At 44.2% G+C, this 16915-nt stretch overlaps 1 protein-coding gene across 1 annotated transcript; it reads right to left on the bottom strand.

Annotated features, from left to right (window-relative positions):
- Positions 1-12372: 12372 nt before the first annotated feature.
- Positions 12373-14726, bottom strand: LOC125520651 (protein SHORT INTERNODES 1). The gene is made up of 3 exons (XM_048685613.2): positions 14225-14726; positions 13154-13897; positions 12373-13050 (listed from the first exon to the last, which is right to left on the bottom strand). Exons 2-3 carry the CDS (start codon positions 13809-13811, stop codon positions 12668-12670), a joined length of 1041 nt encoding a protein of 346 aa, XP_048541570.1. The 5' UTR covers positions 13812-13897; positions 14225-14726; the 3' UTR covers positions 12373-12667.
- Between the last annotated feature and the right edge of the window lie 2189 nt (positions 14727-16915).

Raw genomic sequence — 16915 nt, 5'->3', positions numbered from 1 at the left:
GGTCTTTGTAAAGCTTCGTGGCTTTACACGGGTGAAGATGGAGAATGCCAATTTGGAGGTCGTCACTCTTTTGAACTCGCATCATTCTTCGCGCTCGCTGATAGCACCAGTGTTACTAGATATTGAAGGGCTATCATCTAGTTTTAATTCTTTTGTTATTCATCATGTAAAGAGACATGCCAATGTCTCGGCCCACCTATGTGCAAAACATGCATGCACACTGGAGGTGAAGGAGCCCCCCACCCACCCCCAGGTTTCTGGTTACTAGCCTTATGGCTGGTAGTGCTGGAGCCCCTTTGATTGAATAAAGCCCTTCAGTTCCTGGCAAAAAAAACTAGCTATCGATATAGCCTAATCATCTTATTTTAGATCACCGAGCACTTGATCGTCAATAATAAAATTATTAAAAAGAACGACAATTCTTTGAGTACATAAAAAAAGAACTAAAGTATGGATGAGTCTAGAACAAATAAGAAGTCTCTCTGTGTTGGGGTTTGTGCATATTATGCGTTGTGCTTATGACAATGCATGTAATCTTCTAGACATTACACATGGCAGAATCTAGTGTAGTGAAAATAATACCCAACGACCAACATTACTCGGATTTGCTACCTCACAACCGCTGGATCGGCTTTATACAATGGGCAATATTGAAAGTTATTAAACTACATAGTGGTATATATACTACTCTATTATCTTGTTACCAAACATTTTCACTATGCAAAGATCTCTTCTCAGTTTGTTCAAGGTCAGGGTGCCAACTTGGGCCATGATATTGGTGTCATCAAGGAGGCTCTCTTTGACAGATCTCGACCCTAGATGCTCACGCGGATGTCGATGGTTGGCTTCTTCGCTACAACCGAAAAGGTGAGCTCTCATGGGTATATATCATGGTGAGGAGAGATCTATTGGCAACAATGGCCCCCTCAATTGTGGATCCTCAAAAGGAGGCTAATACTACCTACTTTCACGCAATTGCGAATGGGAGGCGTCGGAAGTGCTCCATCGCTTCTTTATGGAAGGGAGATATGATGATCCTCTCTCTTGAGGAGCTCAGTAACCATATGTACCCCTTCTATAAGGAGTTATTTTCGGCGGAGCCAATGGGAGGGTCTCCCTAGGTCTAAATGCATGTCACTCCTCTTGACAGCTGGGTCTTTAGTATGGTCTAGGAGGTTAAAGCTAAGCATCATCGCGTTGCTTTAATCAAGTTTGACTTACAAAAAGCCTATAGATGGGTGAATTGGTCCTCCCTTTGCAAGTTCAAGCGTTAGAGATTTGATGAGTGTTAGAGTACCTAGATAATGCAACTCGCAAGAAATTGGCATACGCCTATCAACAACAGTCTTGTGGGTCCCTACTTTAGTTCGTCTCTCGAAGTGAGACAAGGGGCCACTATCTTTGTCATTTAACCTGATAGTGGATGGCCTAACAACCATTATGCGCACTTCCATGCATGCTGGTTCCACTCGTGTCCCGGTGAGCCATATTATCTAGTGTGTGTGTGTGGGAGGGGGGTCTCTTACCTATAGTGCGCTAATGACACCACGATGCTATTTGAGGAGATGGACCTTGTCAATTTCAAATTATTTTTGCTCTTTCTTTCAAAACATGTGAGGGCATCAAATCAACTTTTGTGTTGTTTGTTGTTAGTTAAGAGGTCGAGGCTGGTTCTCGGTATGTGCTGCTTGGCATCCTCCTACTAGGTTTGTCATTGAAAAGACAACATCTTCCTTGAACCCTTAGATCCGGCCCGGGGTGGTGCTTCCTCCTTCACCCGAACCAATATTCCTCAAATTTTTTTCACTGGTAATCAAACATTCGGAGCTACATATTAGATCCATTGACCATGCTTAGAAGCACCAGTTTTGTTACTGTAAATGTGGGCGGAATATTGATTGCACTACGACTTCCCACCATAGACCAGCTACCGATATTAAGTAAACTAAGTAGGATACAATTGGACATGGCCGTAATGTGTAGTGTCCATCAACATGTTGTGTTTCTTCCGTTGTGTGGAAGTAGTTTCCTTGCAAATGGCCTCACTTAACATGAAGGAATCTTTGGCTTTCGATTGTGCGTTCGGGAGTGGATCCACAATGTCTATGGAATTATCCACTTTGTCTTTCTCCAGCTAGTTCACCTTTTCAGTGGCAGAGCCCGTCCATGTCTTCTTGGTGCTCCACAGGTGAGTAAGATCCTAGGGGACGAGTGATGCATTCTGGCAGGCAGTCTGCAATCGCTTCCTAACCACTAGCGGTGCGCTCCACTTGGCCTTGCCCTCTCCTACAAGTATTCACCTCCAGTCTACTGCGCGTGTCTATCCCTCATTGTCTCATCCAAGTTTTTTGGGAACTAAAGAGAGTACTGCCGGAAACATGTAAGTATCTAGGTTGAGCACATGATACGAAATGCGGCAATACAGAGAGCAACATAGGGTTAGATAGTTTATTGAAAAACCGTGGAGATGGCGTGTGGTACGAGCATCACTGCTGATAGGTACATTTGAGCAACGGGCAGAAGTAAGAGCAAGGAGATGTGAATGGTAAAGAGCTCAGTTGGATAGTGAACTTTATGACAAGATGCTCAGGGACGATTTGGCGTGCCAGAAGATACTTTCCACATCGACAGGAGGCGCAACTATCGAGACCTTGGCGATCATCCTTGCATGTTGGTGAATTGACCACTGTCGTTGAGAATCTGCATGGTAGGAACCGTTAGTTATTTGTGCTGCTCATGCTCGCTATTGTCGATGGATTTGTGTCATCATCGATGCCATGCACGTGTGCCTAATGAGAGATACTTTTAAGCTCATCACACCATTGTTTAAACTATATAGTCTTATATTTCTTGAGAAAATCACTCTGATATTGCCACTAATGACTAATGAATACTAGAGATCATGAAATCCATTATTTATTTTGTTTCCCTAGGAAAATAGGCCAAACATGGATGAAAATCATCAGTTAGAAGGAATAAAGGCTTGTGGGAGAAGGGGGAAAGGAATTGGAGGCATAGCCAAGTCACCAAAGCACAAGGTGGAGTCTGGTACGAGCGCACATGCTCGTACCAAGTGACAACGGCTCCGGGAGGTCCAACCAAGCAACAAATTTAAAGGGATCCTCACCAAAATCCCAACAGGAGGAGCATCGAGAACGCCCTTCGTGAAACAAAAGCCATCTTCCAACCCTAGCATGGGATAGTATGCAACAGGTCCTCTCTAGCAGTGTTATGTTCATACGTTCCATTACTCCTTCTATTGTGGAGTACAAACAGTGGTGTATTGTCTAGTAGTGGTGGCATCCCGAAAAAATGTCTCAAACTCTCCTGAGCGGATCTCTGTACCCTTGTCTGATCTCAAATATTTGACCTTCTTTCTTCTCTGAATTTCCAGCTTAGATTTCCACTAGCAGAAACATGAAAATTATCTCATCCTTAGACTTTAGGGTGTAGACCCAAACCTTTCTACTAAAATCATCAACAACGATAAGCAAACATTTTCCTCCTCCGATTGATATAACCGGTGCTTCACCCCACAAATTGGTATGCACATAGTCAACAATGTCCCTTGTCGTGTGCACAAAATTACCAAACCTCAGACATGTTTGCTTGCCAAAGATGCAATGCTCACAAAACTACAAATTTCTTGTCTTCTGATTGTTCAGCGGACCACGACGACTCAATTCTTCCATACCATGCTGTCACATGTGCCCCAATCTCATGTGCCGAAAGTAGTCATGGTTCTATCATCCATGTAGGAGCTTGAACCCAGCAAGGCTGACCCATTAAGCAAGCCTCCCTACAAGAAATACAACTCATATTTATCTGAATTCAAGAGTAGTGAGAGCCTTCATCACACACAAGGAGTCCCTAAACACTTTGATCTGAAAGCTATGAGTCACAAACTTATAGCCTTTTCTGTCAAGTGCCTTGAATGGTATCAAATTTTTCTTTAGCCCAACCACATGACGATCATCTTGAGTGTACAAATCATACCATAAAAAATCTGAATTTGATTGTGCCAATAATGACAACTCTACACTTTGTGTGGTTGCCCATGAAAACTTAACCATCGTTCAATGGCTCATAGGTGGCAAACCACTCTTTGTACGAATACATATGATAGAAACAAGCAGAATCAAGAACCCAACCAGTGTTGAAACTCATGTCACAAATAGAAGAAATGCTAAAAGCACACTACCCAACTGATAAACAATATGCATCGACCACAAGTAACTCATCAGAACATCCATCATCCTCATATGTACTTGCCACATTACTCGGGGAATAAGATTCATTCTCATTGCTCTTATTTGCCTTGTCCTTTTTATGTTTTTAATTTAGAACAATCCTATCTGATATGGCCCTCCTCCTTACAATAATGGCACCAAATTTTCTTGCTGGAACATGACGGTGAACGTCCCTTGGATTTTCAATTACTACTATTGGGAGCAGCTTTACCACCACAACCATGCTCAAAGGACCTCCTACATGTCACAACATGTCCTTCACCTTCACGATGACTCTCCATGCGAGTTTTACTTAACAAGTCCTTTGATAAGTGAGTAGAAATAGCATCATCCATCGAGATGGATTCCTTACCATAAAGGATTTGGTCTGTAATGCCATCATATCATATGAATCTAGGAGTGAACACAAGAACAAATTGCCAAATGTTCCTTGTCCATAGAGCTACCTGAACTTTGATAGTCAAACACTGACTTACTGAACTCATCAATATATTTCTTGATATGAGTACCTTTTGTCATATGCATCGTAAACAAGTGCATCATTAGGTAGAATCTGTTGGACATTGGTCCACATAGAGCGCTTCCATTTTCTTCCACAATAACAAAGCAACCCCCCCCCCCCCCCACAAACTTGCTTCAACACATTATGAGCAAGATTCAAACGGAGAGCTGTCAATGCCTTCTTATCTAGCTTCTAGCCCAGTGTCCAATTCCTTGTTAACCAAAACTGAATGTATCTTTACTTGCCATAACCGGAAGTCACCATTGCAATCAAACTTTCTCACTTCCAAAGTTGACATCACCCACACAAAGAGCAAGCAAACAAATGCCGTGTAACAAAGCCCTGATGCCACTTCTTAGTGTACAGGGGCAGTGGAAGCGACCACAACAACGAGCTAGTTCTTCACAAGGATTTCATCAAACACCTTTATGTGCATGTAGAAAATCTAAACCATATCATGAAATCCACAAGCACCAAGCAATCCAATGTTCACCACAAAAATATACTTGCAAGAGCAGCTCACTATGACATCAACATCACAACATAATCATCAATATAACAAAGAACCCATGTATCCCATGCATCTAGTGTGAACACAATCAAACTGTACAAAATTTGGTGCAATTTTTCCGGCAAAAACAACTGCACCAAATTTGAGGAATAGGTACCAATAGCAAGCAAGCACTTGACCAGCAGTCAATATGATAAGAGAATCACCAAATCAAGGGGATACACAAGGATTCATGTGGAAACCCCTTGCAGGAAAAAATACGGGTGGCAGCGAGTAATCTTCCACTATAGAGATGAATCAAGTACGAGGTAGAAGCCAACAAGAAAGAGAGGCTCCAAATCCACAATTTTAATACTCAAATTTGGGTGGATTTGTAGATCAAGTAGCCTCACTTCTATCCCTCACCCAAGATCTCCCACAAGAACAGAAAACCCCAACCTTTTGTATTCCTGAATTAGGGGAGATGCCTAAATAAACAGCCTTGCAGAAATCCACCGAAATTTGATAACTATGTCAAGCAACCCCTATTTCAACCTACACATGCCCATGTGTTTTTTTTTGCATGTTTGAATGGCCAAAATGGTTTCCAAATGATGAAATAAGAGCATCACATTATCACACAAAGCAAAAAATCTTATCGAAAAGAACATGTATAAGTAGGCACTATATGTGTTGATGATGGCTGAGATATGCATTGCTTCCTTATGCGATTATATGTTTCCTACTACAATAAGCACCATCTTTTAGATAGCTACATATTGGCCAAAAAACGATGTGAGTTCTGTACATGCCCTAAGAGAGTTTTATACTATGGGGCCCCGGGTGCTAGTTTCACCATTTTTTAGAAATGGAGGAGGACCCCCGGCCTCTGCATCTGGACGATGCATACAGTCACTTTATTAGTTATTCACACAAGACCTTACAAAGTCATACAACAGTAAGACTAAACCCACCATCTAGGCAACATCTGTTGCTACTCCTATCCAGTTGATAAAGGGATGCTGATAGTCCGGGCCTAATACCAAACAGACCTCGCAGCCAAACCTAATCATCTAAGACTTGAGGTCCCAACCAGGACGCCTGGCTCCCCAAAATCACATGACCGACCCTAGGTGGATTCCGAACTTTGCTGGTGGGAGGGCTCCATTTTTAGCCGTTTCTATAGTCTGCTTAGGGTTTGTGTCCTGCTTAGCAAGGCAAGATGGCAACGGTCCCTGAGGATGGAATAAGGTTCTCTCCGCCTTGCCCCTGTTCTGGCAGAGTGTCTAGTGTAGTCAGAGGGCCTGTGAAGGCGTGGCGCTCCGCTGACGGATGATGTTCTTTGTACCGCCTTGATAGTTGATGAATAGATTGGAAGTTTTTCTCGCAGAAGTAAATAAATACAAATAAGGTTCTCCTTGCCTAGCCCTCATACCATCTTTATGTGTTTTTTTAGTTTGGTTAGGGTTTGTGTCATGCTCCGAAAATTGAGACGGCCGCGTCTCCCTGACGATGAAATAAAATTCTCCCAGTCTATCCTTGGTTCCAACAGCTTGTTTACCATCACCAAAGGACGTGCGGAGGTGTTTCTCCGACGGATGATATTCTTCGTACTGTTTTGACAATGAATAGATTGATTTTTTTCTAATAAATAAAAATAATATAATGCTTGCTTCGTGCGCACATTTGGCATGCATGTCCACATGGACTGTGAGAGTTCAATTTCATTTCAGTTGGCCCAACAGACTGAGACATTGGCAGGCCGTGACAGCTAAGACAGGAGTACGCAGCAGCGCCCGATCCTAGATTCCCAAAATTACCCTCGTCGATTCCAGGCTAGACGACTGCTCGCCAGTAGCGGGGGGTAAAAGAAAGGAAAAGAACCTTGAGGTGGCGTGTGAGCATCGATGGTGCCAAGCCGGAGCCGTCCGGCCGGTCCGGTCGATCACTCTGCTGCCTCCCATCAGCAAGCACCAGGAAACACAAAGTACGTACTGCCCTCGATCCCGACGAGCCGAGCGCTGAAAGCTAGCGTTATCACACTGCCCAAGGCGGCCACCTCTTATCTCACAGGCCCCCACCCGCCCCTAACTTAATCATCTCCTCACCCTCGCCCTCACCACCTGCCGGAGATCCCAGTAGAAAAAGGATCCATCAGGTCAAATAATTATCCACCCTTGGTTTGTCAGCACTCACCACTAGCCGCGGCCAGGTTAATTAATCAATTAATTAATCTTGCAGTGGTCTCCTCACCTGCTTAACAAAAAGAAGCAATTAACCGCTAGTACGTACTAGCGGCAGTATATATATTCACGCGCGCGGCGCGCGCACATGGTAATCACAGTGTCGGGTCATGTGTGACAGGCCCGATCGATCGGACGCGTTTTGCTTTATTTGCGCAGACCTACGTACGGGGCGGCATGTGCGGACGGTCTAATTAAGTTTTCCCTTCGCATGCAAGATTAGCGGCAGGGCATGCATGCAGCGCGTTAAGTATACGTATAGTACGCCGCTCCTCCTAGCCAAGGCATATGAATAGCTCTAGGTTGGCGCGCGGCAGGCAAGACAAGGAAGTTCAAACTTGAGGAGTTCTTCATGAGTGAGATCATGCGCGATCGTGCATGCACGTAAGACAAAAAGAGTGGGCATGCATGAGGATTGTTTCGATAGATCAGAACGTTTTTAGATCGCTTCGATGAGTGGCAGGCAGGGGCATGTATAGGTCAACCAACATTGCATGGTAACGCTTGATTATGTTACTGTGGGCTTTGGTACTGTTCAGTCATGTGTGTGATCGATCGATTCTCTCTAGCTAGAAATCATGGATGAATGATCAAATCATGCATGCATGCATGATGCATTCGATGACCAACAGACCAACCAACCAAGCACTCCAACAAATGCACAGTACTGGTGAATCTATTCGTGCACGATTCCTCACCACTCTTTCTTTTTTTACCAAACTGCTGAACAATAACCCTATACTTTGTTGGTCAAGAAATTAGCTAATTAAAAGGGCACAACAAGACAATCCTCACTAAGATGAGCTAGCTACCTAGTAGGAGTGGCTAGAGTATGAGACATTGAACAACATGATTAATTTGCGGCATGCAAGCAGGACATGTGCATGAGAGCCAAGCTTTACAAATTAAAGCCTTGTCTTCTTGGACCATGAATGTCTTTGCAATTCCTTCACCTCTTTCTTAGTTTCTCACCCCACACTATTGTTAATCATCCTGGCTGGCTAAGCTTGGCTTTAGGGCCCTTCTTTTATGTTGCGGAGTACTTGCATTTTATTTTTTGTTGCAAACACGTACAGCTGACTAGGAGGGGGCTAGCACCAACCAGGCCCGCAAGCATGCTCAGTACACAAGGCACTCAGAATAAATGAATATTTACAATTAGGGCCCTATTGCCAGAAGGGATGGAGGCTATGGTTGTACAAAGGGATAGAGCTAGGGTGTTAGGTGTGGATACCTAGCTTGGGCCAATAAATTATTTCTTGTTAGGTCTGGTTCCTTGTTTGTTGCAGTAGTAGCTGAGGATTCTGGTGATGGCAAAGGGAGCTGCAAGCTAGCCGTTCCTTGTTACAAGGTCAAGAATTTGTTGCGAGAGCCTCTAGGTCATGGTCTCATGGAGAGGAAAGTGGTCCACGAAATCTAAGAAGGCCTAACTCATGTCCCTTTCCTCCCATGTATGTGATGGAGAGTGAACTCCTCTAGGCTTATGTAATGCGCTTCATAGCCATTATGTTTGCCGTAAGGCCCAATTAACGTATATATCCAATGCACATCTCAAGCCTTTTAGGTCCATTCCATGGTGACCTGGTCAACCTCTTCAAAAAGGGGTCCACGGTATAAGAAAACTTTGGTCAATATGGTTATATCATAATACTCCTCCTGCCCTTCATCATAGTTGCCTGCAACTTACAACTACTAATTGAATCCGTCGTTCACATATTTTTTGGGTACATATATCAGAGTGTGCACGGTGTCAAGAATCAAGTAGATGTATATCGTAGCTACGGAAGCACAACCTCAAAGAGGATGGATAGAATAGTTTTGGAAACTTAGGATCCTTTTCCTAGGTGACACAAACATTCACTGTGCATTATGCTTGACGGGTAGCTGACACATTCGTCAAAAGGAAACCAGCCTTAATTAGCGAAGAACGATGAAAGCAATCGCTTTCTCAATCCAATTTGGTTCTGGCTGTATATAAACTACAATCATAGTACACTACATAGAAAAAAGCATGTGTTTAGCTAGCCACGATACCTACACAAACAACAAGCATATTTTCATAAATATCCAAACATTTTTCAGTATCATGCATGTGTATACACCATTCTATACCTTTTTTCGAAAAGGGGAAAGACCATTCTATACCTAGCTAGCTAGTTCTTTGTCGCCATTTGTTCAGCTTCAGAAGTACATGATCTATACCATACTCATGTGGTAGCAAAGAGTCTACTAATTACTATTGTATGTTATAATTTCATCACACTCTCACAGATCAATTAGTTCCAAATATATCAGGAGCCGGTGCACAATATTAATGAATTTGTTTAAATAATCCTATTTTGATGACCTTGAAGAATTGTAATTAAAGCTGATCTGGAAACAGAAAAATAGAGCATTTTTTATGGTATATGATTAATTATGCTGAGATGACATCCAGGTACGTTGGTGTTGATAACTTTACTAGATCCTTCCTACCTAAAGATAAGTTAGCTAGCGTCGACATTAAGAGTTGGAGTCATGGATGGGTACAAGCCAAGGCTGAAAAGGGTAGCTCCATAGGTAAGCTTGCAGTTCCATAAGCTAATATTTTTCATTCTCTCAGTTTTTTATTCAGACATGGAAGCAATGAATTCAACACCACCGTACCTTACCATATGTACATTCTCATCCTATACACAGGTGATGATTATGGATAGGATGAGAATACCAAGAAATTATAGTGCGGGTGCGGGTGCTCTAAAATGACCGAGAAACAAAATATTCGGTATGAAACCAATCCTTTCTGAATTATCTAAGTAAATAAGGTTGCTAATAATAATATATCAATAATTCACTTAGAAAATACACATGCACACGGAATAATAGTGCATATTCCCAAGTTCTAAGTTTATATATATGCTGGGTAGAATAGAGCTACTGCACGAATATATAAATTCTCAACTTCAAATTACTACTAACACCCATGAAGTCCAAGCATATCATATGATACAGAAAGTAACCTTTTCCTATTAATGTGTGTCATCTTTTCAACAAGCTAATATAAAAAATGATATATTATTGCAAATTTTAAGTAAAGATTGATGTTCATGCACAAAATTCAGATGATAATATAACATAAAATTTCTAAGGATATAGAATTTATCTTCACTATATTGGAGAATAAATAGGGCCACTAACAATTAATCGCCCATGTGCACAAGGAGAACTACATCAGTTGCTAATTTCAATATGAAGGGATGTTCTTGCTCACTCTTAGTTGATCTCTCTTGTGATAAGTTATCCGTTCTTAAATAGTTGTGTAATTTGTTGCACCTAGAATGTGCTCATATCCCATTTATTAATGTTTAGATCCATGGAAGCATTAACATTTATAAACTTCCATCTAACACAGATAACAATGGTGTACCAAACATGAGATGATATATATCAATCGGCCGCATAAAGTGTTTGTTTGGATGCACGGGATCGGTGCCAAATCACTTTGCGAAGCATTCGAAGTTGAGAAACAACCCCTACCTCGCCAAGGGACTTGCTCCAATGCAAGACTATCCGAAGTACCCCTAATCATGTGTGAGGAACCTAGACAAGCATAGGACTAGAAAACACACTCAGCAAATTTGTAATACAGAACTGATGTCTGCACTAACAAAGCATAGATATAATCTAGCTCGCAATGCACAAAAATGTATGCGTGCCTATTATGGTGGAATCACTCCATGCATATATATATATATATATATATATATATATATATATATATATATATATATATTATCAAACACAAAAGATTTCAAAAAAGCATGTTTATGAGTTGAATGATGTTTTGGTTGTAGGTAGTGGCCATTGGTCAGGCTACAGTGCATTACAATCGTAGTGTGCTTGAAAATAAGTGTGCAGAAGGGGGGAAAAGAAACAAAGTAGAGTTGAGGCTACACCTAGATATAGGATATGGACAGTACTCACTGTACCACTCTACGTATATATAGGCCGGCCGGGAGCTGAAAATTGCAGAGTACTGTTGTACTGAAAGACAAGAGATCATACCCACTGTTCTTTATTTCTCTGAAAAGATTTAATCTTGCACAACGCACTGGTACGGTGGTACTAATTAACTGTAAGAATGAGAAATTATCTAGGTTGAAAGACAAACTACTCCTAGTAGTTAAGCATGAACCAAAAATGTTAGCTTCAAGCTGTCCACAAAATGACGCATGCATACTACAGGTCCTAATAATGGCTAGGCTTAGATTAAGTTTGCAGTTTTCCTAAAAGTAAATCATGCACATTGTTGGCATTCCATCATTCCATGTGAGACTAGAGCTTGTATTGGTCGGTATTTCTCATTTTCTATAAAGAATTACCACATTGATCTATGTCACTTCAACAAAGAATATTGAAAAATAGTACCCTATGGAAAGGAGAAACAGTGGCGTGACAAGGTCACTGTGTACTCTAGAGAGAGAAGGATAGAAAGAGAGAGAGAGAGTACTCCAAAGATTAGCCAAAGAATTGCATAGAATTGCTGTACTTTCCCTTGTGGTGTGGAGCAAGCAGAAGCTGATTGCTCATCCATCCCAAGGAACAAGAGAATATATTGTTGGCTGCTTAAACAGAAGTACAGAACCAACCAATGCAGCTATAGAAGCATAGAAGAACAAGACATGCAAAGAAATCATATAAAAAGCACCACAAAATGAGCAGCTTTACCCATGCCATCCAAGAGAAGCTTCCCCATGCACACACAAAAGCAAATCCAAGCAGACAATAGCATACCATGTAGGAGTACGCAATGTAATCGATCTAACGCATACGTACTTAGGAGTAACATAGAATACTAGTACTAGTAGCAGTAAACTATAGTTAACCAATCACGTGCTGCATGCGAAATGTAAGTAGTAAACGATTTCAAAAGGGAGTGATTAAGATACACTTTAGTTTATCTCTCTTTAATTGCACCAATGCATTAAGGTCATTACTAATTAACCAACAGGAAATTAAAATTCATGGAAGGATCCAAAAGTAGTAGCTCTAGCTAGCTAACGAGATGCATTAGCGTTCGTCATCAACGATGGACAACAATCCCCCTCCTCTTCTTGGATCTTCTTGACTTGGATCAATGCAACTCGACCATCATCTTTGGCAGTAAATGAAACTTGCTAGGAATTCATGGCAGGAATTGAAGCTAGGTTCTAGGGTTATGAGGGAAGAACTGGGTGCCTGCTGCGAAGGCGCCGATCGGCGTCGGGTAGGGGTCCATGAGCACCGCCGCGGACGTCGCCACCGTCGCTCCGTGCCCCCCGGCCGCCTCGCTGCTCCCGGCCGGCGATGAACCCTCCCTCGCGGCCCCTGTCAGCTGGTGGTACTCCGCCGAGGACGGCGGCAGCTGCCCAGCCGCCTCTTCCGCCGGCCCATGGTCCCGCAGGATCCCCTTGAACGTGTGCCCCCCGATGCTCACCGCCGTCTGGTACGCGAACTCCGCGTCCGGCTCGTCCACCGGCCCTATCCGCACGCACCGGAACACGGCCTCCAGGCTCAGCTCCGGCGGAAACCTCCCGTCCCCCTCGCCTGCAAACACACCCCGTCGGCGTCAGCGTCCTGAATGGTGCAGTAGTGCAGTACTGCAGTGACTGATTGTACTGTAGACTGTAATTGAGTAGCTTCCACATACCTGAGGAGGTGGTGGCGTCGACCATCGCGGTGGTCGCGGACGGCAAGCGGCCGAGGGAGCGCACGAGCTCGCGGGGCCGTTTGTTGGCAACGGCAGCGGCCGCGGCGGCGGCGGCGCTGTTGTTGGCTGCGGCGCCGCGGAAGAGCGCGGCGAGCTGCTGCTGGCGCTCGCGGCGCTTGGAGGCGGGGACCCAGGTGCTCTTGACGTGGGTGGCACAGTTGAAGCCGCGGCTGCGGCAGCAGGTGCGGCACCGCTGGTGGGTGCAGTCCTTCTTGGCGTTGTTTCCGCAGTCCTGGCAGCTGGTGCCGGCCCTCCCGCCCCCCGGGCCGCCTCCACCAGCCAAGCCGACGCCGCCCACGCCGCCGCCCTCATGCGGCGAGAAGCCCAACACGACGCCGGTGGCCACCCCGGAGGAGAAAAACTGCGAAGTGTGCGGCACGGCCGCCGCCTGCTGGTGGTGCGGGTGCCATAGCTGGAACCCTATCCCACCTCCTCCCCCGCCGCCGCCGCCCGCCGTGTCGGCGGCCGCGGCGGCGGCGCCGCGCGCGTACAGAAACAGACTGTCTGCTCCGATTGGATGATCGCCGCGGTCACCGCTCCTTCCCCCGCTACCTCCACCTCCTCCGCCGCCGCCTCCCCTCAGAGAGAACCCCGCCATCCACGGCAGCAGCCAACACCCATCAAGAAGCTCCTGCCAGCGCGCTCACTTCCTTGCTCACTTTCTCCTTCCTCCCCTCTCACCTCCTACAAACACAAACAGCCCGAATAAAAAAGTAGATCTTGGGTGTAAGAAAAAGCGGAAGAAGCAACAGAACATGGCAGGCTCTTGGGATTGCGCGACCCATAGCTCAGATTTTCAACATAGCTCACCAGTAGATTAGACAGATCTACCACTGAGATGCCGATAGATACACAGATTTCTACGCAATTACACACACATACTCCTCCTCGCTAGCATATCTAGGGGGCTTGGTTACGGGTGTTGACAGCATGTAGCTAGCGCTGACAAACTTGAGCGAGCCTGCCTAACAAGTTAGGAAACTAGTTACTACCCCAACCACTTGTACTCACCTTTCTTCGCCTCTTGCCGTGAGGATAGGTAGCTTGATCTTGCCTCTAATTCTCGATCTCCTCTTGAGAGCGGAGACTGCCTAAGGCTTGGCCTTGTTCTCTTCTCACTAGGAGGAGGGAGGAGGAGCTTAGGAGGGAGGGAGTGGGGTAAGGTGCTTTTTGGGGTGGTGAGGGGAGCCAAGTGCGTGACTAGGCTATATAAAGAAGAAGGATTGGGGGAGGAATGATGGGCGCAAGCTGCCGGGGAGGAATTCTAGAGCGCCTGCAAGCGCCGCCATGGTGGCGGCTCGAACCTTAATTTCTATTTATTGCTTCCCGCAGCTCGGCGCTCGATCGACCGATCTCGCTCCTGCTGCTGCTGCCGCTGCCTGCTGCTTCCTTATCTCTCCTCCTTTCCTTGCGCAGCTGTGCTTCCCTCTCTGTCTACCCAACCGGATGAAAGAAGAACAAAGGATGCGAGGGGAGAGAGGAGAGAGGAAATAAAGGAGGAGGGAATGGAGAGAGAATGTGTGTCTAGTAGCTGCTAGCAGTAGTACACTAGTACTCGATTTTATTTATATTTGATTTTTATGGGCTGTTTGTGTGTTGCTTTTACCTGCTTTTTTTTTGCCTTCCGCTGCTGAGAAATTATTACGGGAGCGGCCCTGTCAAAGACAGGATGACTACATGGCGACAAAGGGCAGGGAAGGCGAGGGGAGGAATTTTTCACTGACAGGAGAATGCAGCTTTGCTCTCTGGTCGTCGTCTTCCAGGCCGAGCCCCCATGCACACCTGCTTTTCTTTAACGTCTCCTATCCTATCTCGCCATGTCCCTGTGCATGTGTTCTTTAATAATTTCTAGTTTCTTCCAGACAAATGCGCTAAACTTCTAGAACATATAAGTGGTTATCGTGTATAGGGATGTAAGTGGCAAATAAATGGCGTCCGCAATCCCGTTTAGTTATTTTTTGCTAGCTTGATAGTTTATTTTCCTCAAACAAACAAAAAACCTTTTTGAATTATCATATCATAAGTGGATTTTAAACGGAATTAAATGGGACCCGGTTGACATCCCTAGCGTGTAGGATTAGAAAGTAGTATACCAATTTCTAATTGACAGTAGAATGGCAAGTAATAGGAGAAATGGAATGTTTGTTGGCCGGGTGACATACATCGCTGCAAAAATTCATGCAACAGTTTATCAAGATTAAAATTCATAGGCAAGCATGTTTCAATATAGTTTTTCAAATATATAGAGCATGAGAGTAGCTTTTGTTTGGTCCACACTAGCAAAAGGCCCGTGCGTTGCAACCGGACAATAAAATTGTGGTTTTTAAATTAAGTTCCAAACACCCGCACTCTATGTGTATACACATATTTGAATATTTATGCACGGACCGGCTCGCATGTGGACTCTTAAGACATATGCATTCTAACATGCTCACATTAGATTGATGTTCGACTTATCCTTGATGCGTGTAATTTTCTTGAGTACATCCTCGATGCGTGTATGAGAAGGAAAAGAAACGGCCAGTCTCACGATGGATGAAAAATTGAACGGTCCTATGACGTAAGAATAATTCGAAGGAACACTTGTTTTTTTTTCACGTTTACAGGTAGCAGGGTGGGTAATTAATTTCAACTTTTGGGACAGTTTCAATGGTAGAGAGAAACAATTAACGAAGAGTTTTTTTTCGCTTACAGGTGGCGTGGTTGGTAATTTACTTGAACTTTAGGAGGAGTTTCGATGACAGACGAAAAAAATCATGGAAACAGTTAACAAAGAGATTTTTTCACTTACTAGTGGCATGGTAGGTAATTTACTTCAATTTTATGGGCAGCTTAGGCCAAGTGGATGGACAAAAAAAAATCAGAGAAACACACCTCCCTTTATTATTAAATTAGGTAATAGATTTGAGCAGGTAGTTTTTTTTAGAGAAAATGCATAAATCCCGACTTCAACTTAATGAAGCCATCAACCGGCTAGGATACAAAGAAGTTGATTACAAAATGCCAAAACTTGATCAAAAACTAAAAGATCACATGCAAATCACGCTCCAGACCAGGAGCTATAGGTAGCACGGCAACAAACGCCATCGCCTACACTAAGAAGCCAGAGTCAGCCGCCAAATTGCCCAACATAGCTATATCTGTAGCGCAGAGGCCAACTAGAGACGCCAACTGTCACAAACCTAGTCTGGTATGCACTTAGACTAGCTAAGTTTAAATTTCATTGAAATTGAATTGGGGAATGATCTACACCCTAGCACCAAATTAAATCAAATAGGTTCAATAAAATCTTTTTCAATAAACCCAAAGATGCCCTTTAAAAATGTTCATGATTTATAGCACAAGGTGAGAACCTAAACCAAAAATGGTGCACATTTTTCGATGGCAGAAGTGGGCTTAGAATTAATACAATAAGTATTTGAGTTCGGGCTATTAAATGCTACCACTAGTAGAAAACAGGGCTATGGTCCAGGCCAGCTCAGCCCATTAGTCCCGGTTCAGTCTAGAACCGGGACCAATGTGGGCATTGGTCCCGGTTCGTGAGCCCAGGGGGCCGGCCGGGCCACGTGGGCCATTGATCCCGGTTCATCTGGACCTTTTGGTCCCGGTTGTGGGACGAACCGGGACCAATGGGCCTCGCTCCTGGCCCACCACCATTGGTCCCGGTTGGTGGCTTGAACCGGGACCAAAGACTCCCCTTTA

Source organism: Triticum urartu, chromosome 7A (assembly GCF_056163025.1).
Source record: "Triticum urartu cultivar PI428250 chromosome 7A, HENAU_Tu73, whole genome shotgun sequence".
Classification (NCBI taxonomy): Eukaryota; Viridiplantae; Streptophyta; class Magnoliopsida; order Poales; family Poaceae; genus Triticum; species Triticum urartu.
This window is presented reverse-complemented; position numbering and strand designations above follow the sequence as displayed.

Excerpts from the sequence above, each read along its gene's own strand:
- LOC125520651 (XM_048685613.2), bottom strand. The coding sequence starts at position 13,811 with ATGGCGGGGTTCTCTCTGAGGGGAGGCGGCGGCGGAGGAGGTGGAGGT. Across the intron at positions 13,051-13,153 it reads CGACGCCACCACCTCCTCAG|GCGAGGGGGACGGGAGGTTT; the intron begins GTATGTGGAAGC and ends GTGTGTTTGCAG.